Raw genomic sequence first — 22,423 nt, forward strand, 5'->3', positions numbered from 1 at the left:
GGTTAAAGTTGCGTTCGATGACAGTGCTCGATCAGATAGGGGGCATCAAGTTCACCATCATGTTCGGCCCTCCATGGAACTCGCAAGAAGAGCGTTTGGCTGGAAGGTAAACGATAACACATAAAAGCTAAAATATGTCTACATATCACTTTTAAAAAGGTGATTTCCTCTACCCAATCCAAAAGGTCAACGAGAATGGTCATCTAAGTATGAGGTGCCGCATTCGCTGAAACGGCACGAGGGCTATCGTATGGGGGTAGTCAAGCCAGAGACAAGAACAGACTTTACCGTGGCGACACCGAATGCGGCAGTGGAACGTGGGCAAAGCTACAGATAACTGTTACACGTAATGCGAACCAATTCCTAAAGCGTTACTCAAGATGGCAGATAACAGTGGCAGCGTGAACATGCACCAGCGTTATGTAGTGAAATTTTCTGTGTACGAAGAGATAAAACCCGTAGATGTCTACAGAAGTCCACAAGCACAGTGCAATGACAGGGTGATCAGCTGCTCTACAGTAGAATCGTGAATAGCACATTGTAAACCCTCCAAAGACGTTGACCATACATCAGTAAATGACGATCTCGGCCGCAGTGGTGCCCGACCCATAGCTTCGGCTTCGACAAATCTTTCTGGATTAAATGTTACCAAGTATTGCGTAAGCGCTGGGACAAGCGCACAAATGTAAGACTGGTATTATCGGTTTGGGTTTAACTTCCCTTGTATATATATGATTATAACTTTTAAAGATATCATTACTTCCTGCCAACTTTGCAATGGAAACAAGGGCAGATAGCTTGGAAAGTCAAAAACGGAATTTTGACTAAGTAACGAAAAATTTAACTTCTCGCTAATATGATTGTTCATTATTACAAATGAGTAAGCCAAGCTAAGCCGAAAACTGGCTGTGGAGTGGAAGGTATCGGGTGAAGGACAAAAGCATTTCAAAGATTCTCATTCATATTGTTTTTACCTCCGAATAATTTGCGAAAAACTGTTCCGTGAAGCTAGAATGTGTGCCTAAATCGACCTAGCATTCAACCTTTTACTCTCCACGATTACCGACAGACTACATTGGATATCTCACATTTGATACCCCAGACATAAGGGATTCCTTCGCATGAGCTACTTGGTAGAAAGAATATAGTAGCGTGAGAAAGTGGGAATATTTTATGGAAGCAATCATTACGCCTACCTGAAAGGTAATTCAACACCAGGGGGTGCTGCGTAAACAGATTCGCAGGTTTGTTCGTTAAAGTAGTAGAGAAATCCAGTACCACGACTTCGACGCATGCTCCATGGACCTTTGGTGTAAATATAATACTAATTTGAGACAGTCGACTTCTAACTCGAGGCTTCATCACATTGAGTCAACTTCCATTTTATTAAAAGCAAAGATAGACAAAAGAGCCTATGGTGATTCTATGCAGAACTGACGGAGGATGAAACAGGAAGTAGCTAGAAACATTCACAAAGATACGACCAAAAGGCTTGACTGGCGACAGTTCGTCGATGGTTTGGCAGGCTCCATGCTCTGGAAAACAGTATTTTAATCACAAACTCTGCTAAATCACTAGTTTGGCCGGAAGTAGAATTCGATTCTTCCATCCACCTCAAACTACGCATTAATAAGTAGCATTATTAACCTAAACCGTTTGAATTCAAGTGAACAAAGTAAAGAAGCTAGGTGTATAACTGGATAGATGCTTTCCACCTTGACATGAATTTAAAGGGTGAGAACCAAAATAGAGGGTAGGTGTCAACTAACAACGATGAAGCCTTTGATCAGACAAACTGACTGGCTTGATCTACTACACTTAACTGCCTACTCCTATTTGAAAGCCGCGAATAAAGTCAACAATGGTAAGTAGATAAAAAAACCAATGTAGCACCACAGAAGTAAATTGACTTCAGTAATAACTCTAGTGACCATTAAATCTTCCACCATGCAAGCAGTGAACATCCAGAGGATGGCACTACCTTGTTGCACAACTTACTGGCCAAATGCTTGACGAGGAGGAGGCCTTTTGGTGCACAGGTGCACCCGTCAGTGGTTGCGACAAACATGGGAACTTTATTCGGTGCGTCCTTGCAAGGAAGAAGCGTCAACCTGAGATAAAACAACGAAAAGACGGAGACATTATAAAGGCCATCAATTTAATCATAGAAAAAGCCGGTTGAATAAAATAGCCTAAGGGAGGAGGGTATCTGCACTAAATTAGAGAACAATGAAGCCGTGAATCTCACCTAGAGTTGCGAGGGGAGAATCGCTCGAGATCGGGAAGAAAAAAATTATCACTTTGCAATTGGAATCGATATTTGCGAAGTTTGAAAGCTTTGATTTCAGTTTATAAGAAACATGTTTGCATTATTCTTTTGAACAGTGGAAAATTATGCAGAGTTCGTGGCAATTTTGAGAATCTCTGAGTATACGAAAGGAGAAAAATCCAGGTTTTTCAATCGCACTAGCTGCCGATAGAAGTAATTATGAGATTCTATCTTCTCCTTTCCTTTAAACCCGATAAAACTTTTTATAAATCAGGGAAGAGCCTCTAACCTCTACTGAGAATCTCCCGCGTAAAAAAATAATAAATTTGTTCAACAGTAAAATACATCAACGGGAATCGGAACGAGCAAGGATTATTTCCCAAAAGAGCTTCAAGGTAGGGTCACGTTATGGATAAGTAGACCAATGGAACCAACCAACCAGCCAGTCCGAAGGTTAACTTTCAGTGATGAAAAACACAATGTGTACCCTTACTGTTGCATAAAAGCTTGCATTTGGGGTAGAAGTAAGAGAGGCGGCGAAATTATCTTCACAGAATCATTTACGAAATCCACGGTATTGCAGAGGTCACGAATATGTCGCATTCTGAAAAAAAGAATTAGAAATGGAAGGGTAAGGTAACAAAAATTTTGTTGAGGATAGACACTGCGTAATCAGCATACCTTTCTCCGTAAGACAGAGACTGTATGTCAATGCCATAGATGAAAGCCGCGTCAAGCAACATTAGGGCATGTTTACGGAGTCTATCCTAAACAGCAAAAAGGCAAGAAAAGTTCAGAATTTGCTTATGAAATTATGTATTGTTCCTTACGGAGAAACATATGGGATAGAAAAACTATGCGTTTGCACATTGTGTAAGCAAGATTATAAATGAAAAATACAGGGGAATAGGTGTTGATGACGAGGGCCCAGACGAGACTCCCAGCGGGCAGACGGGGATGGATTTCCTCAGGCCATGAGATATCACTCCATTTTTTACCATCACAGCTGTACTTCAGATTTTCTTTGCCCTGCTGAGAAAAAAAAGACAGGATGAGGAGGAAAAACACAAAACTGACTCCGAAGAAAGGTCATGGAAATTGAAACTAACTGCAGAGCCTCCACCTAATGATATGACCATCACAGGCTGCTTGGGCAGATTACTGGAATTCAGAAGGAGTTCACTCAAAACCACAGCGTAAAGGGAGTGAGGAGAGAAGGAAGAGCGAGAAAGGTCGTCTTTGGTGAGTAGAGTTATATTCGTTGGACGACACAGATTCCTAGGCAGGTTGTTTAGCATTGTGCCCTTGGATGATTCCTGTAAAAGCATGACCATAGACCTATTACAGAACAGACGATTACCAAGAGCCAAAATCCGAATGAGAAAGCTAAAAACAATTTTTCCTGCAATATCACAAGGCGTCCAGCTTGTCTAGTAAATTGACCAGCAAAAATTAAGATGAAAAAATGACATGCCTACGGACTCATTACCAAAAGGGGCTAGAATGAATATGACAGCAAAAATACATACATTTTTAAACTTGGAATCAGGATAAATAATTAATTTAACTTGCATGTCAGCGACAGGAAATCAAAGCATTGTAGCACGATTACAAAAGAAAGGATTTTTACAGCTACAATAAGTACCTCTAACTATATTTTGTGTAATATCTTGTTAATTTATTAGAAAAGCTCACACGTATGATGCTCTTCAGGATTGGAGGAATGTTACTGGACCACAGGGGCCACGAGCAGGGTCCCCGAGCAACTTCAGGTATCTAAAAATGAGGAGTAAACAAGATACCTACTTAAGCTGTGATTTAGTAGACTATCGCAAACAGTGCCATTTGATCATTTTTAAATTTATACTTGAACTGAAAATATTATCGAAGTCTAGACTATAAGCAGTGATTGTTCGCCTCTGAGTGTATCATGTGACTCCTTCGATAAGGCGGCTATTCTCCTTGCTTAAAGCAAGTTATTACTCTGGAGCGAATCATCGGCTCAGTTTGGATACCAAGATGATCGTACGGATGGGACAAATGCAAAGCCCTTCAGACATCGAGCTGGTGAAGGAACCTCAAAACCGGTTCACAAAAGAAGAAAAGGCTACAGAAAAACTGAATGCGATTGATGGATCAGCTTACTATGCTCTGATCTATGATAGCCTTTAGTAGTTTGCCTAGGCAATTGTTGATAAGAAAGAAGACACTTATCTTCTGAAACTCTGAATGACTCTTCTTGAACTCAAACTGATTCACTGTGACCAATTTCATAGAGGCAGATCACAGTTCAGTCCCACTTGATTTTAATCATAAGGACATTCTAGAAAAAGGTATTTTCTTCAACAAACCGCCGTTACAATAAAAAAGACAGCACACCCACCTGCCACTTTTTCAAACAGGCAACCCTGAGATCATCTCGAGAATCATCCTCCTTTGCCCCATTGTCGGCGAAGATGATCATCTTGGAGAGGTAAAGACACTGATGAGATGCAAGCCTATATAGGAGGAAAAATAAAACCACTTATTCAAATGCTACTTATGAATAGCAATTTAGCAATGTAGCCATTCAAATCCAGCTAAGACGAATCACAAGCCTATGAGAGAAAGCGGTCGGTTTGCGAAAAAATTGAAGTATAGACGAGTCAACCAGGAATCTGTAGTCATGCTTGCATTTCGTCGTGGAAAGCCAAAGAATCAACGGAAGCTCACCTCCCATTTACTACTGGCACTTGGTAATGTCAAGGTAGCATCGCCTTGCACACTCAAACTTGATTTGAACAGTTTCCATACTAAACTTAGCTGACACAGCAAGAAAGGAAAGGAAGCACAACTGCACTCACTCCTCATTCACGCTGGTAATGAAATCAGCAAAGCCTTCGCTTGGACCAGTCTTCTCTTCATAGTGAGCCAAACGAAGGATATCAAAAAGTAGTGACGTCTCCTCTTCCCCCTTTTCGGCTTTTCGTCGTTTGTGTAGACCCTCACTGACCGCAAGAAGGTGCTTAATTAGCACCCCCACAGCCGACGCTGTGTCGACTTGGAGGGTACTACCACTAACATCACTATTACCACCGCTGCGCTTTACAGCGTTGGCACGTTGTGAGATAGACTTCTTGAAAGGAGCTTTGGAACACTGTGGCGCCGAATTGACGCTGCTACTGTTGGCAGTTGAGCAAGAGGGAGGGGCCTTGGGACATCCAGCCATTCCAGGATTGGAGGTGATGAGACCTTCACAAAGAAGGTATCTAGAAGGCAAGAGGGGATAAGAAGGGGAGTTTGGAAAGAGACGACTTACCGCTCTGAATTGGCCGGCCGACTGGAGATGGGTTTGATGAGTTTGATGCGCTTGAAGACATGACTCATAAGCCAGATCAGGTCCACACTGAAATCGGTGAAGATGTCGAACAACTTGGTGACAAAACAACCACCTAAAAGTGAGACAAGTAGAACGTGATGAGCTCAAAGGAGCTCGAAAAACCAACTTCTATACCTCAGCATCTTCGCTTTTAAAGCAGCACTACTTACTTCACATAAGCAACTCGAGATTTTCATCCCTCGCCATTGGGATGAGGGAAAGTTTTGAATTTCCCTCGTTACTTTGAGCATTCAAAATGGAGTTTGCGATTGCACTTTAATGCTGTTTAACACGGATTTTAACTATATCACTGCCTCATGAGAGCTGCCCCATAAAGTTAGCAATTTCGCATTTAGTTACATAGTTCAATTTAACTTATCCGTTCTAATCTTGGCTGTTCTTTTGCGGAATGAGATGCATTTGTGAAATAGTGAACTATGATGGGCAGGATTTTATACAATTTAATTCCCTTTCTAATTGGTCAATCAAAGAATGACAGCTTGTCAACATATTTTAAAGCCTAGTTCTTGTATTGGGAGATTGACATCAAAAAATCGAGCAACTTTTGCAGTGAGTCTTACTTGCTGTCTCTAACTTTCGTTATTTTTTAATCTTCGAGAAAGGCTTCAATTTTAGGAAATGAAAACAATCTGATTTTAAGAACAAATGGTTACGCAATATTTAAGAGAGATGCTATCCCAAATTTACCTGCTTCTTTTTTAACAGCCGATCATCGACGAAAACAAATTATGAAATAATACCAGATTGTCAAGGAAGGTCTGAAATCGAGAAATTAATCAGTTCTGAGAAGAAAATTGATTTAACTTCACTTTCAGCTTCCAAACACTCCTGAACCTAAATGTACTTCATAAGTTTCATCGCTGCCTACTTTGACAACGCCTACCTTTAAAGTGCGTCAAAAAAAACAAAAAGTAGTAGAGGGCACAAAAGTTCAAGAATTGTGCAAAAAATGAAAAGGAGAATGTTAAAGAGGAAAATAGGGGTTAAACCCACCGGGTCGCAAAAGGGTTAGGGCGCAGAGACATTGGCAAAGGTAGATGTGTTTGGATTTCACCTCTTGTAGGTTATAGGCATCGGAAACGTCAAAGCCCTAAAAACCCAGAATAAGAAAAACATCTCAAAAATCTTGGTGTTTTACTAATCATTAAAAATGTTAGGCAAATTTAATCGGTTGTCCCTCAGAGGTAGAAAGTGCACTTTTTCACTATCTTTTTAGTTAGCTAGACAAAAATCATAGATAAGTGGAAGGCATTACAACATTACCTCAATGAATAGCCTTAGGAACTATTATTAACCAGACGACTTTAAAGTGGACCACGATTCAGTCCATCGCGTAAACAATTTGGGATGAGGGCAAGGTATTTGAATTTGTCATCACTATTCGAGGGAACAGTTGACTATCACAACGCCGATGTTTTATTGTTCTAACATAACAATTTTTAATTAATTTTAGTCGGAGGCGACAGTCATCTAACGAAAATTATTCCATATCTACTGTAAAATAAACTAGTTTGCGACACAGCTTGGTGCAACCATAGCTATCATGGGCGGACAGAAAATACACGCCACGATACTCGTGACGTGATATTCAGATAGGAAAATCGGGAGGTCAAATAACTTTGTCAAAGGGTGCTCAAAAAAAGTAACCTGCCCCATCAGCCATGACCACATGGACACCCTTGTCACCGGTGTTGTGAGCAACAAACTGGGCAAAGGAAGCCAAGTTTTCCCACTTCGTGATATCGCCATCTTTAGCGGACCCATAGAAGGGATGGAAGGTCTCAGCGGGACCTGCGACAAATTTCTCCATTTTGAAGTCACAGGGACCAGTGAGAGTCATGCCGTAGCCGCGGATGTGTGGAAAGTGATGCGTCGGTGAGGTGGAGTTAAAGGGGTGGCCACGACGCCACGTCAGGTACTCTGAAAATCCACCAGGACCCGCACAGATATCGGCGAAGTGGAGAATCTCCTATGAGGGGAGAAAAAATATCTCTCAAAAAGGTACAAGACGGTGCTGTTGATAGATTAACGATGCGATAATTTGTTGATTCAACTATGTAAATCACTTCAGTCGCTGCTGATAGCATGTCACCCAGGCTACTAGCCTCCCAACCCTTCCGTGCGTTTGCAGCAAACTTAAACTGGCATAACTTTTTGTCCCCAAATATCACTCGAGTGTTGTGGAATCTCCAGTTTTTCGTGAGCATTGGCTACCCACTGCACACAAGGTACTTAAAAATATTCCTTAATTAATTTACTTCAGATTTCTTGTGTATAATTTGATTTAAGTGGATCCACTTTCACTGAAGTCGGTTAGGCGGCCTCAACAACTCCAGTGATCCCCCTCAGAGTTTGCCACCAGGGCAATGTCAGAGCGCATTGAAATCTACAGCGAGATGGGATTGGAGATAGTACAATGATGTACTGCAACAACTAGAATTCTTCCAGATCCAAAGACGAGACACCTCGTGAACGAGCGCATTTCGCATTTCCTCATAATAAAAACGTCATTGAAAAGAGAAAGATAAGGTTTTTCAAGACCTCCTCCTGATTGCACCCCTTCCTGTCACCTCATAGCCATCTTAGTAGAGAATGGTAAGATTTCCGTACTTTCAGTCAATTTTCCACCTTTTTGACATCAATAATGTGAGTTGCCCTTACGTAAGAGATTTTAAATAATTCCATCCTCACATTGCTTCATTGCTGAAGGTGACACGGAAATTGAGCTTAGAACAATCAACAGGGTTACCGAATAAGTTTATGCAGTTCTACATGTTAAAAATTATAGAACTACGAAGAAAGTTCTTGACACAACGTGTTTGATGAAACAAACCCTACCACAATCTGTCAGCCTTTCTCAACGCGACAAGCTCGAAAGTTCCACCATTACAACCGGTTTCGTCTCTAAAATCTGAGAAAAAGCCCATTACCAGCTCCCCCCTGTTTATGTTCCACTTTTATTTCTCAACTATCCATTTTATTTCACAGCGCCGGAAAAAGGTGATAAGCGCAATTTGGAGAAACAATTTCAAAGGAATACAAAGGATAAGGCGGTATCTCCCATCACATCCAAAAGGGCAAACCTTCTTACGAATACTTTTTACGGGAGCAAGAAGTTGCAAGTTGTCGGATTGGTTGATTCTGACTTTTATTGAAATGGCCTTTTCCGCACACCTTCGAACACCGAATTTTGTCGATTGACCACAGTCATAACTACTTTCCGGCCTTCAGAAAGTAAACAATAGTATCTACCACCAAACAGACAGCCGTCAGTGCTTTGGGGGTGAAGTGGTAAATTCTCAGGTATGGAATGCTGATGAATGGGTCAGTTGGAGACAAATGATGACATTTTCGACCCTTTTTCAATGTAAGGCGTAAAAAGTTCACAACGCAGGTCAGTCAGTTAATAAACATACGTTAAAGAAGTAGAGTACGAGTTGCTAGTCTTTCAAGCTCATTGTCATCTGCTTAGGGGCTTCCACCACAACTTTACTTCCTCGTTGATGGAGGCATAAACGACTACTTTCATTGCTTGCATTAGCTACTTAGGTTAGTTTCGATACGAAATTCTTCACTGTTACAAGAATAGGTACAGTTCCCCAACGCAATGCAGCGGCATCCAGTATTTCATTATTAGAATTGCATTCTTCCATCCATCTCCGAACAGCACCTTCTGCCAATGGACCTTCATCAGGTGATGCATCCATTTCAGATGAAGCAAACGGGACTTTGGATTCGAGTTGAATGCGCACCATAAAGCAAGTTCAAACAACACCAATGATATGGAGGTTCCGAATCGAAAGTGGGAGGGTGGAACAGAACAGGGTAAGCATGCACATAAACAAGGACAGGTATTTGCAAACCTCCATGAGCTAGAGAAAGTCATTGCAAAGGGCCACACCGAAAGCAGCGAGAACTTTCCGGTTACCCGATATTAAAAAGACTGCGATGCTACAATAGTCCTGGTTATTATTCTGCACTGATCCTCCCAATCGCTGTTACTTCGCATAGAAACTGGCTGGTTTATTTAAACACAAGACTTCTTAAAGTCATCAACAGAAGTCACCATATTTGTAGCAAGCAGGAAAAGAATGCAGAACGCATGTCGTGCTGCTGGAACCAGTACACAGAGATCGAGGGACTAGTGGCGCAGGGGAGGTAAGCATAGCTCCTAGAGCCGTTCTGAAGACCGAATCGCGAGAGATCCGGATAGTATTTTCCAACTAATGTTAAATTTATAGCTGCTACGCAGCCCCCATCACGTTTTAGATTCAGACTCCGTAAATAGCACAAGGCCAGTCTAAAGGCTAAAAATAACGTCACAAGAACGTTAAATGAGTCAAGCTACTGAAAATGTGGTCTTGATAGCCTTGGATTACAAGTTTTCAGATAATACGATCATATTAAATTATAAATTATCACAAAAAACATTGGTGGATGGCAAAGAAAAGAGCAAGGAAATAGTAAGTATACCTTCCAGTCAAAAACCCGATCATTCATCCTGAAATGGAACATGGTCTGTGTAATTTTCTTTCCCTTCTTGCTACTTCAAAGTTGTTATTCCCCTCACCGAGAAATCGAAGCAACGATAAGAGCGGTGGATCTTAATGGACAAACTTACATTAGGAGGAGCCGCCTGGGAGAAGAGTCCATTGAAAAGAGCATCCATGTTAGCCATTTTCATCGCGGCTCTAGATTGAAGTGGCAGAGAATGCTTAAGATATAAACGAGAAGATTTGTTGGTCATGACAGGCGGTTTTACGTCTTGAAATAGGTAATTTTTCCCCATTATCAGTTCGTATCAAGTTGCGTTTTCACTACTTCAGAGAAATAGTATTGAACTTTGACATGGCTACTGATCAAGTAAAGTTGAGCTGGAACAGAAAGGCAAAAAATTTGACAGCTTTGGTAGATGGATTCCGATTGCACATGAACAGACCTAGCAAGTATTAGGGCATGGATCAACCTCTATTGCAAGAAATACAAAGAACTCTCCACAAAATGAACAAAGTATTACCGCAATGTTAGGATGATGGTAGGCCTAGTACATTAATACTCGAATAACCCATTAACAACACTAAATTATTTCCGAACTGCGCTTCACATATACGAGGATTATCGAGGTCAAATGGAAATTTTTGGCTTTACATATGCAAAAGGGGCTGCTACTGTGACGAGTGTGCCTAAAGGCCAAATAACAACCAGTGCGTATGTCGTGGGGCAGCCCACTTCACAATTATTCGTGAACACCTACAATTTCCAAGAGTTTGGCAACCATGTTGATAAACCCTCACCTGCCGACGTTGTTCAGATAACAGTCAGACACTGGGATAAATGGCAAAGTGCAGTCGGGAGTAAAGTTGATAGTAAAAGCATTTTACATGTCTTGAATTTTGTTCTCCTCTTTTAATAAACACAAAAGGTCGGCTGTGTCGTTTGATGAACTATTAATTTAGGGTACTGGCAGGGTGGCATAAGCAGTCAAGATGAACCAGCAGCTCACCTGTTCATGAATATACCACTACGCACATTCTCATAGGGGTTGGAACGAATACGAGCACTGGTGATGGCATCACGACCCCGTTTATCCAGAGAGTTCTAAAACCGATTTACATAATAAAGTTGCAATCCCAAACCACGCGTACACTGGACCAGGACCGACTCGTTGACCGGTCAGCCAACCAACCAACCTTATAGAACAGCATTTCAATGAGCAACTCCTCCGAGCAATACCGCGTCTGCGTGTCCATCCTTTCAATAGGCGGACCGAGCGCCTGTGGAGAATCGGGCTGTAGAAGGACGGTTTGGAGGGCCTTCAACGCCGCTGCGGGCAGCTCTGCGGCGTCACTGAAGTTGGACCATCGGGACCACGGATAGACGCGATCATCGTCAGCCGACGGAGGGGGTATCTCAGGGTCCTCCGACCAGGCGTGCGGACCCATGGGCACTTCGGACACCTCAAGTACTCGGAAGCAGAGTGATGGGGTTGCAGCTTCCGCAGCCGAGCTAGCCACCCCCAGACCTTGTCGTTTTTTTGGCACTTTCGCCTGCACGGGTTGGGTACGACCTTGACCTTGAGCACCCAAACCTTTGCCCTCTATCCAACCCATCCTTTTCTGCAAACAAAAAAACGGAATGCTTCCGATGTAAGAAATAGGAGGACGCGATCATATTTAGTTTACGAGATAGGGACATGCATTAATAATAATAATGGAGGTAATTGGTGAACCACTCGTCACTCTCCCCACCTTAGGTGGGGATACCCCACATTGCAGTCGTAAGAGAAAAAACAGAAATTGGAAAATTAATGCATTCGATATTTTGCTTCCTGTTCCCCATACTGTAGGCAGAAAACCGGGGACATTTAAATTCCGTTTACTTGAAGTATTTTAATGGGCATTGATAATTCACAATACACTCAGAGTCAAGGACAGTTCCGCTTGGCTTGTTTAAAGGGGGTTATTTTAACAAATGAAGTTAAGCAGTGAATATGTAAAAAAGATTCCAATGGAAAACTGCTTCAGGAAACCAAAAATGCAAGATAGGCACACCGAAATGCGGTCAAGAAAACACTGTGACCAGCTCATCAACAGCAACAGTTTAGGTAAGAACAAACAAGTTAAAAGAATCACTTACCATCAAATCCCATCCCTTGGATCCTAGATGGTAGTCATCTGCCTACAGAAAAAAAGGATGAAATTCAACGTAAGGTTAATACTTAATAACAATTTTCCGACACTGCATGAGGTCATTCCATAACTAATTTTTGTAAGCAAGGTAGAAATGCTGAAATGCCACAAATAACACCGGCATCTTCTCCAGTTGGCCAGTACAGATTTTAACAATAATGTAGGTTATCTTCGATAGTATTGCGATAACAGTAACGCCCTCCTCGAGAGTTCAAGAGGACTGAGAATGAAATGAAAATGAACCGTGAGACGATCACTTCATTTTGGCGACGAAACGACAGACATTGTTTTACTCTGTCCTGCAAAGCACTTTGTTGATAAGTCCCCAAGTAATGATTGCAATTTTTTCCAGGCATTAGGCAAATATATATGAAATAGAATAGGCAATTGGTAAGTAAAAGCGAGATGGGAATGGAGATGGCCGGGGCTGGAGTTATGTTGTCGGTCCCAAAAAGGTAGGATTCGCGGCAAGCTTGTATATTTGGGGAAGAAATCCTAGATTTCAATTTCTATTACGTTGACGTATATCTTTACTAATAAGGGCCCCTTAAACATACCTGACCATCGTATAGTAAAAATTCAACTGCCAATTTGTATAGGAGTAAGATTTAACATGTAAATCCTGCCAAAACTTATTAATAGCCGTGCCTCTACCAAATATCATTCACAAATTTCGGCAATGATACTTTAAGGTCAATGTTAATCAAATGTACAAATACCAGCATGGCCAGATAGTATTTTAACAGAAAAAAAGAAATACCAGCTTCCCCATGAGATCTACCAACTTAAAACCGTGACCAAACTTAATAACAGAAGAAGCAGAATTTAACGGCAATCTCGCAGCAGCATTGAACATTGTTCAAGTGGGAAAATAACAGCCGCATTAACAACCTACGAGAAAGGAAAATACATTCAAAGCGTTTTATACGATTTCGATAACTCTAATCACGTTACAGTAAAATTTTCAGCCAGTATTCGACAGTTTCAATACCAAAAAACTTAGGAAATAATTTGCACTGAGAAATGTCAACACAATTAACAGGTGGATTTAAAATACCTTCCTTTTTCGTGTGGACAAAAGATGCTCTGAGTCCATTTCACCACTACAAAAAGATGCAAACGACGAATGAGCTTTAAACTTGCCACTCAAATCACACACACGAGATAAAAAGAACAAGATTCTGAGACCAGAAGTACAAATTTTATTTATTTCAATTTCTCCGGCGGCAATACTGCCACAATCGGGATCTTAAAAGGTGTCTGACAAGTGGAGCAGATCGGTGTGAAGGCGCAAAAAATGGAGAGACAGACTGAGCAGACGTAGGACAAATCTACCATCTTCCGATGACAGAAACATGCCGATCGAAAATCCACTCCCGTGGCTGCACCCCCGCCACAGTCAGGTAGAATTAATTGTGAGCGGAGACCAGCGCGAGGCAAGAAGACGGAAAGGAGGTATTGCAAAAGACCCGCGGGTCGAGGAATCCGCAAATAGATACCTCCAGTGAGGTCGGCAGCCTGTTGGAAAAGGCTGGAGTTGCTGGACTCCTGAAGAGTTGTGGAGGACTGACGCAGAGGATCGTCGGCACTGTAAGACATCCGGGTGGGTGGAATGATGCATGCATCTATGAGGACGCCTAGCTTTTGAGCGGTGAACACGGCGTTCATGAGGCTAAGGTACTGCGCCGAATTGTCCTCTGCTGCTCGCACAACGAGAATACGAGCGTGGAAGTTGTCAGTTAGGAGACTACTTATGTCCTCCACAGCAACGATTGCATTAGTGTTGGAAGATGCTGGGTCATTTTGAAGGGAAAGAGTGGGACGCAGCTCACGGCAACGACGGATATAGTAGCAGAGAGCATTATTGATAGCGCTGGCGAAGGAAACAGTGCAGGCCAGAGACTCGCACGAAGTTATGAGTCTTTGAACCTTCCGTCTGACTGTCTCGCCAAGAATCGTAAAGGCTTCATACTGACCATAGTAACAGGATTGTAGCTCAAGATCTTCCAGTGGGGTTAAGGAGGGCCATAAAAATTCTGTCTGCTCAGGAGTGACTCCTATGATGGCCACTTCGTTGAGGGGCGAAAGCGTGAGGTGACAGTTGACAAAAGCGAGAATACATTCAATGAAGGAAGGGAAAATGAGGTTTTCATGGGCGTATGTGCCCCACCATACAGGAGTCAGGTCGATAAGGACCATGAGAAGCTCGCGATTTTCGTCCCCTTGAACCATGACTAAGCAGCGAAATCAAGTGTTAACTGTATCAGAATGGATTCAAAATCCTCCAGTCTTGCTTCCTTTCGACCAGACTTTTTGGCTAAGGCGACTATCCTTTCGAAAGCTTCTGAAGGGAAAATAGTAGCTATAATTATCAACCAACCGTTAATGTATAGTTGCAGCAACTCAACACTTAGGTGGGTGGCTTTCTTTGAGACTAGAGACAAGTTAGGCCAAATTCAAAACAAACATTTTGTCTTTTGTTCAACAAGTAGACTTCGGAGTAAAGCAGGCGAAATTTTGTCCTGAAAGCGAGGATATTCTGATTAAACGGGTTTGGGAGAAAAGGGTTGCTAAATTAATGATAGAAAGCAGCAAGAGTATGTTCACTATCATCTAAAAAGCACACAAATCCCACGCAAGGCTTTACTTGGTTTTAATCTGCCTGTAGTTACTCATCAAAATAGGGGCCAAATCCCAACACACTAACCATATGGAACTTTCCAACAGCTAAATGGCTACAAACCGACCGGACTTGTTGATGATAGGGCGCATAAGACGCTAAAAGACCTTGGCCCAATTATGTCGTCTTTCTAGAATTTCAGCCTTCTAATAACATTAACAGGATTTTGAGAAATTTAAATCTATATTGTAAAAATTACAGACTTACACCTTAGTGCTTACTTGGTTCACCTAGGTCTTCACAAGTATTTAACTAAGTGATAAAAGACCCTTTAGTTAATTATATGGCCACTGACTGAGTTATCTCAAGTTTGCAAGTCCTATAAGATTTCCGGAACATAATTACCTAACTTAGTTTGTATGTCACATAAGACTCTTTTCAAGTAACTCAACGGTATGGAGTGTTTCATATACAGTCTGAGAATAGCTTTGGTAAACTTTCGCCTAATCCTTTTGATGATTCGATCTCGCCCTATGTAAGGGAGTCAACAGTGGTGCAGCAACTTTCTTTGTAGTCTTTAGTTAACTATCCAATATTCCAACTGTAGCTCCAGCAAATAAGACTAAAGATATAGTCCCTGAGGTGCAATTATGCTGTCCCGTAATATTTAATTCTCACATTCAGTTTTATTGTGCCAAAACATCAACAAAAGGTCAAAAACTGAGGAATTTCCCACTTAGAAATCCAAACAACCAACTTTTGTCTGAATAAGTATAGGATGGGAACCTTAAATGGCAGTGCTTAAACAAAGACAAACAGCCGTGTTGCCATATTAACATTTCTCGAAACAAAATGAACTAAGATTCTAAAAGCACTCCTTTAAAACTACTAAAAATTCTTTAATATCAGTAGTGGATAGCGACCTGGATGTGGAATGCGACATAAGGTTATTACTAAAAAATTCTTTTTCTAAAGCATCGGCTCCTTTAGCAATTGCTTCCAAAAACTCCATAGCTAATTGCGTTAAAGGGTAGTGCATTACTAAAGACTAGACAGGGTCAAAGTCTACCTGACTTTTGAGTCACCCTGAATACAAAGGCCGCCGGTGGCACGTCAAATGAAACACAGCTCCCCACCTCTTAGTGGCTGCAATTAGCAATGCTACCACTACATACCCGTCAACGTCTACAAGCCTTCACACACGTCACCAAGCAAAAGCCGCATGAACGCAACCCCCGCAGTTGACCCCCAGTGTGAATGGCACAGTCGTTGCGCCGACCCAAATAACCACCCCACTGCTAGTTACGTCTGTCACCTGCATCATTAAAAATGAGAATAAGTCTTGCACAAGAATTTCTAAAAGCGAAACCTTAAAAAGTTTTAACAAAAACTGACCGTTCACAAAGTGGAACGTATGCCGACTTTCGGCAATCGAGTAATAGGAGGAAAAGTCCGACCGATTAGTACATGACACTCCGAGAGTCTCATAAAAGTACAAAAATGACTTCAAACCAAGAAGGGATGAAAAGCGAGAAGCCAAAGAGGGAGAGAGGTGAATCACAGACGGTTAAAAAATTTGGCCCTAGCACCGAAGCTTTTGCCAGATTGCATACAAGCCTTTCGTGAGGACGTGGTACGTGAAGAGTTCGGCAGTTCCGATCCCTCAGATGTCTGCGCTGGTGCTAACGGCGATTGGGCGGGCTCGTTTGCCTTCTTTGACTCTTCATCGTCAATGGGCTGTGAAGCGACAACTGGAGTGGGTTCCGATGACTCGGCTGCCTCCACCTAGGAATGGGATAGTCAATTAAGCGGTGATGCAATTTGCAGAACAATTACCCAACTTCTCCAAAAGCGCATATTTAATTATGCAAACCTTTCCAGTCTCCCACGATGGTAGCATGGAGCTTTCCCCATCCCACCACGCTACTGATTTCTCAGGCCGTCAATACATTTACTTCCAGAATGCTAGCCACGAGCTCCACTACAGCCGGAAATTATAATGCCAAAAGGGCGCAAATCAACACTTTCATGACCTGGTTTCAAAGATGGCACCGAGCTATTCTTTTCGGTAGTGATCAAGGGCCTGCCAGACAAATGGAAATTAAGTGGCCACTTGTTTGGCGTAATTACTAAGTAAACACGCGAGCGCATCCGAATTACCAACAAAGTAAATAAAAGACAATGAATTCCAATGCTTCGACTGGTCATCAAACGAAGGAGCAAGGCCACTGTCAATAAAACTGACGGGGTTTCAAATACACCTGGTTACACCCACACGCAAACATTCACTTGCGACTTATCGGGGTCAGATTCAGAGAAGAGTCACACAAGATGAATGCAAGACGAGATGTGGACAGACAAAAGACGATAGCCACGTTCCATTTAATTTGAATTTTTAATAAGGCCTAAACAAGTTAAGGGTGGATGCACCAACTTTTGTTTGGCGTTGTATGATATGAAAACGTGGGATTAACTGAAGTGACAAGAACAAGATGCAAACGGCGCAAACAAATCCCTGATGACAAAGTCCACGGAAAGGCAAAGTTCAACAGTTTTTGAAACTTAGTGAGGACTTTAAACTTCATAAGGGTTGGAGAAAAAACGAAATTGTGCACATTTTGGAAATAGTGGAGAAACACAAACAAGCTGTAACACGAATAAAACTTTATAGCAAAATAAATAAAAACTTTTAGCAGGAAAATTGTGAAAGGCAATAATGATGGATTATTGCATAAAAGTGCGGGTAATAATAGTTGTGAAACTTTAGACGCGACAGTAAATGGGTGACATACCTTAGTGCAGTTGACGTGAGACCCATCTACATGAAAAAGGCAAAAAGGGGTGAGCTTTCATGCAAAAGTGATCACATAAAAGCGATTACGATTTCTTGGAGTATAAATCAAGCAAATTGGCACCGGTGAATATTTTGAATAGTGGACAGTCAGACAATTGTGCGATATTTAAGGTAAAAATACAAGCCTCAAGAAGTGAGCTCGATACAGGACAAATTGGCAATTTTTGGAAAATGCATTTACCGATCGAGTTGTCTTCATGATTGGAGTTTTCAGTCCAAGTACATATTCTCCGAACTTCAGGCATCCCACTGTTAACAATAACTGAGAGCCCATCATAGTGTCTTCTAGCCTCCGAATCCAAAACAAGGAGAGAAACCTCATCGCCTCCCTTCTTTATCAACTCTACGACTTCTGGATGTGAATATGATACTAAAAATAATCGAAAAACGAGACAAGCGTGATTCGAATAATCAAAATGCAGGAAAATGCGCCTAAAAATTGAGCAAACTACCTGAAGGACAAAAAATCCTAAAAAACCAGGTTGAGCATTATTTTACAATGTCAACAAATAAGGCCATTTCGAAATGAACAACTAGGAAGCAACTGAAGGAGCGCTTGTGTGTAGGGCAAGCAAAGAGAGTTCTGACAATTTACCAACTACTTACGTATATTTTCACCGTTTACTTCAACGACGAAGTCGCCGCTTTTTAAACCAGCTCTATCAGCCAACGAACCCTCTTTTACTTCGTCAATGTATTGTCCGGTTTGATTTTTTGTGGCAATAAGGGAAAACCCGTAACCCTCAGTTTTGTCTTCAAGCCGCATGCAGCAGTACCTGGGAACAGCCATGACGACCGTCAAGTTTCCAAGTGAGGAAAGAGTGAATTACGAGGTCGACAAAGACGCTCCAAAAGTCAAACGAATGCTCGACTTCTTTCAAATGAACCATTAAAACGAAGCCTGTAGACGAAAATAACAACAACCGCACCACGAAACTCATGCAAAAGTATTAAAAGGCCTCTGATTTGCAATAAAAATAATGGGAAAAAATGCTAAAATTAGTTTCCTAAACAGGGATGCATGTTACAGCATTGCTCAAAATCAACTTTGATCCACTTTGTCATTGTTAGAGGAAATTTCTGTTTGTATTTGCTGGCTTGTAGCTTTATTTGCAACTCCTCACTACCTCTTTTGGTCGAAATTTAACAACAGCTGTCCTCTACGATTTTGTCCCAATGAAAGGAATTTATTTAACCTCCCTGTAACACTTATGATGTTACAATGTGTTTTTTAGAGAAAAGGTAAGGAATCAAACTGAACCTACTGGTTGGGGAGTGACCGACATTTCCCAAAACCGATAATGTTTCACGTATCCAGATCCGCCTACACTAGCGTCCTGAGAGTCCCTAAAGATGAAAGAAGACAAAATGCTCGGGCAGAATATATATTTAGCTCAGAGAAGGTGTCTGGGCTATTGGCATGGCCCGAAAGGCCAGCCCACCCAACAAGGTACAAGAGGGCTAAATCAAAGTACAATGTTGGCGCCTCACCAATACCGAGGGGTAAACCACTATCGCGTTACAATAGCTCTTTTGGATAAGGGCAAACAGATAGATTTAACTTCGTTACTGAGGAGCACTTAACATCTCGCAAGCCAGAGATATACCCTGCGTCCGACTTTTCCCAAATTTGTGCCCATCACTTATTTGCTCCAAGAAATAAGCATGTCAAAATCAAACCAGCATAGGTGTCGTAGAGGTACAAAGGCCAAGCAATAGGAGACCAATGCGCCCCGCCGTACTCTAGTTGTAATACGATAGTGGTTTATCCCTCGGTTCTGGTGAGGCGCCACTTTTGTACTTTGAATTAGCCCTCTTGTACCTCTGGGTGGGCTGGCCTTTTGGGCCATGCCAATAGCCCGGACACCTTCTCCGTGCTGAATATATATATCCTGCCCGAGTATTATGTCTTCTTTGGTCTTCAGGGAGTCTTGGGACGCTACACTAGTACCTATGCCCCATTGACGCTAAGCAGTAAATATGTACAAACCCAATCAGTCTCGTCGTTCAAAATGTGTGAAGGCCAGGGAAGTAGAGGCAAGCGAGGGTCGTGCTACACTTGCATTTAAAAAATGTGTTAGTTTGTTTTTGATGGATCACTTATTCGCAGTTAGATTAACAATCCTATTAATATTCTACGCTGAACTCTTTTTATTTATTTCATCCTTTAAAATTTATTTTTAATAATTATTGTAAATATATGCTTTACAAACTCTAATTTGCTCAAATCCCAACTATGGTGGTGATAATTTGGCTAAGTTAATTCCAATGTTGCTTTTGTGTCAGGTTGTTTTTATCTGCGTGGTTTAAGGCCGTTGTTGGACTGGGGTTCGAGGCCTTATGAATCTGACAGGTATCAGTGGCGAGAGATCAGTTGTTTTTTTCCTTGAATAGAAAGATTGTACTGCATTTGTTGCGCGACTTCGCTACTTTTTTCATACCTGCGCAGTCGTGGGATATCATATACTTTCCTTTCTTATAAGCAACGGGTATGAATTACACTATTGCAATAATGTGGATTGAATTTATTTTTCTTATTTCAGATTCGACTTTAGAAGACTTTGTTTCAGAATTTATTGCGGCATGGAAGAGGGTGCAGTTATGGGAGATCTTCGGGAGCATTGTTCTCATCTACTTCACATTCCGGCTCCTTCGACGAATCCTTTTGCGCCGGAAAGTTCGACGTCTTTTGGCTGAAAAGCAGGAGCTTCTCCAGGAAGCTAGAGCACGACTTCTAGACCGCGTTCAAGGTGATCCTCCTGCTTCCACTCTCAAGGATCTCTCTGCTCTCGAAATCCACGACCGGCTCCAATTTCAGGAGATGACTCCATTTGAAGCACTTCGTATTTATCAAAAAAGGGTTGTCGATGTTCTTGGCTCCAACTGTGTCTGTGATGTGATTGAGGAAGCCGAAGCAACCGCTAAGTCTATTGACTCGAACTTTCACTCGCCCATTCGTGGACTACCAGTTAGCGTGAAGGAGAATATCGCCATTGCCGGTTACGATTCCAGTATGGGGTTGGTAAGCCGCCTTCTCAAACCTGTCAGGCGTGATGGCGTATTAATTCAGGTTATTCGTGGTGTTGGAGCCGTTCCTTTCGTTACAACAACCATGAGTCCTACTGGTTATTGTCTTGATGGTTCAACGGAAATTTTTGGGAAGCAACGGAACCCTTATGATGCCAAACGCCTTACTGGTGGGAGTTCGAGTGGTGAGGCGGTTCTAATCGCCAAAGGCGCATCACCTCTTGGTTTCGGGACAGATCTTGCAGGCAGCGTTCGCTTGCCCGCCGCGTTTTGTGGTATATGTGCCCTTAAGCCGACCACCCATCGTGTAAGCACAATGGGTGTAGAATCTGTCTCCGAGACTGGATGTATTGGCCTGCGTCCCGTCTTTGGTCCTATGGCTAGGCATACGCGTCTCCTCACCGATGCTATGCGAGCTATTCTCACATCCGTTATGTTTAATCTAGATCCGCGCACTCCTCATCTTCCATTCCATGAAGGTGTTTTCTCGTCCAGCAAACCTCTCTTGATTGGATTCTACACTAATTTTGGGGGGGACATTGCTATGAAGGTTGTTCCTTCTGTCGAATCTGCTCTTTTTCGTGCAAAAGCTGGTTTACAGGCTAAAGGTCACACATTGGTGGATTTCGAGGTGCCAGAACCCAACAAAGTAGTCTGTCTTACTGTGAAAAGCATGCTAGGTGATGGGGGAGTTGCCTTCTGTGAGGCCGCGCGCTGCGAGCCTGCTAATCCGCGTCTTCGACGTACTCGCTTTCTCCTCGGAGTACCTGCTCTGCTGAGACGAATGGTTGGGTGGTTTGTTTCCACCTTCTTCAGTAAGTCGATCGGTGCGGTGTTTCATGCGTCGACGGGCTGTCAAACGGCTTTGGAGGTGTTTACCGTTTCGAAAGAAGTCGAGACGTATCGAGAGGAATTTGCAAAGGCTTGGGCGGCTGCGAAAATTGATGTTCTTCTCGGTCCCGCTTTTCCCTTTCCCGCTCCACTTGAGGGCACTCCGGATGTACTGCTAGCCGGTGCTGTGACTTTTACATCGATCTACAACCTATTGGACTACCCTGCCGGTGTGGTTCCGGTATCGAAGGTCAATGAAAGTGACGTGGAAGCCTGCAGAAAGCTAGAAGGTGAGTATCGAAAAGCTGGAGACTGGTTGAATGCTACTCATGCGAAGCTACAGAGTGATACGAAGGGACTTCCAGTTGCGGTGCAGGTGGTTGGGAAGCCATTTGATGAAGAGACGGTATTAAGAGTGATGAAGGAGATTGAGGAGAGTCTTCCTCTGGAGTAGTGCCATCTTTTCCTAATTGTGTCTCATCTTACATGTTTTTTAACACTTCCATTACGTCGGGTTTGATATGTTCACTTTTATTCAAATAAACATGGGAATAGTATTTACGATGTGCCGGCGTTTTTTGTTTTTTTTTTTTGTTGTGGTTGCAGTTGGTGTTTTTTTAAGGTACTAATGCATCATTAATGGGAATTGGCGACCAACATGAGTGCTTCGAAATGGCGATGGAGGTTAATAGGCCTCGATTACTGCGCTGTGTTTGTTGACTTCTCAAATCGCGTTTGTATGCAAAATGATTAG

The 22,423-nt window shown here is 42.3% G+C and overlaps 3 protein-coding genes across 3 annotated transcripts; 1 reads left to right on the plus strand and 2 right to left on the minus strand. All coding sequences in view use genetic code 11, as the record gives it.

Annotated features, from left to right (window-relative positions):
* Positions 1–2: 2 nt before the first annotated feature.
* EGR_03163 (S-adenosyl-L-methionine-dependent methyltransferase ftsjd2) lies at positions 3–14,569 on the minus strand (the record flags this gene model as incomplete). Its single annotated transcript, XM_024492412.1, has 18 exons — positions 3–99; positions 1,197–1,305; positions 1,999–2,111; positions 2,763–2,873; positions 2,951–3,036; positions 3,170–3,301; positions 3,379–3,585; positions 3,965–4,045; positions 4,653–4,767; positions 5,113–5,517; positions 5,568–5,700; positions 6,642–6,738; positions 7,318–7,617; positions 10,270–10,339; positions 11,152–11,246; positions 11,294–11,764; positions 12,285–12,326; positions 13,571–14,569. 18 exons carry the CDS (start codon positions 14,567–14,569, stop codon positions 3–5), a joined length of 3,663 nt encoding a protein of 1,220 aa, XP_024353086.1.
* Positions 14,570–16,514: 1,945 nt separating this feature from the next.
* Positions 16,515–18,601, minus strand: EGR_03164 (Na(+)/H(+) exchange regulatory cofactor NHE-RF1; the record flags this gene model as incomplete). The annotated part of the gene is made up of 3 exons (XM_024492413.1): positions 16,515–16,742; positions 17,750–17,775; positions 18,418–18,601. 3 exons carry the CDS (start codon positions 18,599–18,601, stop codon positions 16,515–16,517), a joined length of 438 nt encoding a protein of 145 aa, XP_024353087.1.
* Positions 18,602–19,823: 1,222 nt separating this feature from the next.
* On the plus strand, positions 19,824–22,123 carry EGR_03165 (Fatty-acid amide hydrolase; the record flags this gene model as incomplete). Its single annotated transcript, XM_024492414.1, has 3 exons — positions 19,824–19,842; positions 20,123–20,164; positions 20,355–22,123. The coding sequence occupies 3 exons, from the start codon at positions 19,824–19,826 to the stop codon at positions 22,121–22,123; spliced, it is 1,830 nt and encodes a 609-aa protein (XP_024353088.1).
* Positions 22,124–22,423: the final 300 nt, after the last annotated feature.

Source organism: Echinococcus granulosus (genome assembly GCF_000524195.1).
Source record: "Echinococcus granulosus chromosome Unknown EG_S00016, whole genome shotgun sequence".
In the NCBI taxonomy this organism is placed as follows: Eukaryota; Metazoa; Platyhelminthes; class Cestoda; order Cyclophyllidea; family Taeniidae; genus Echinococcus; species Echinococcus granulosus.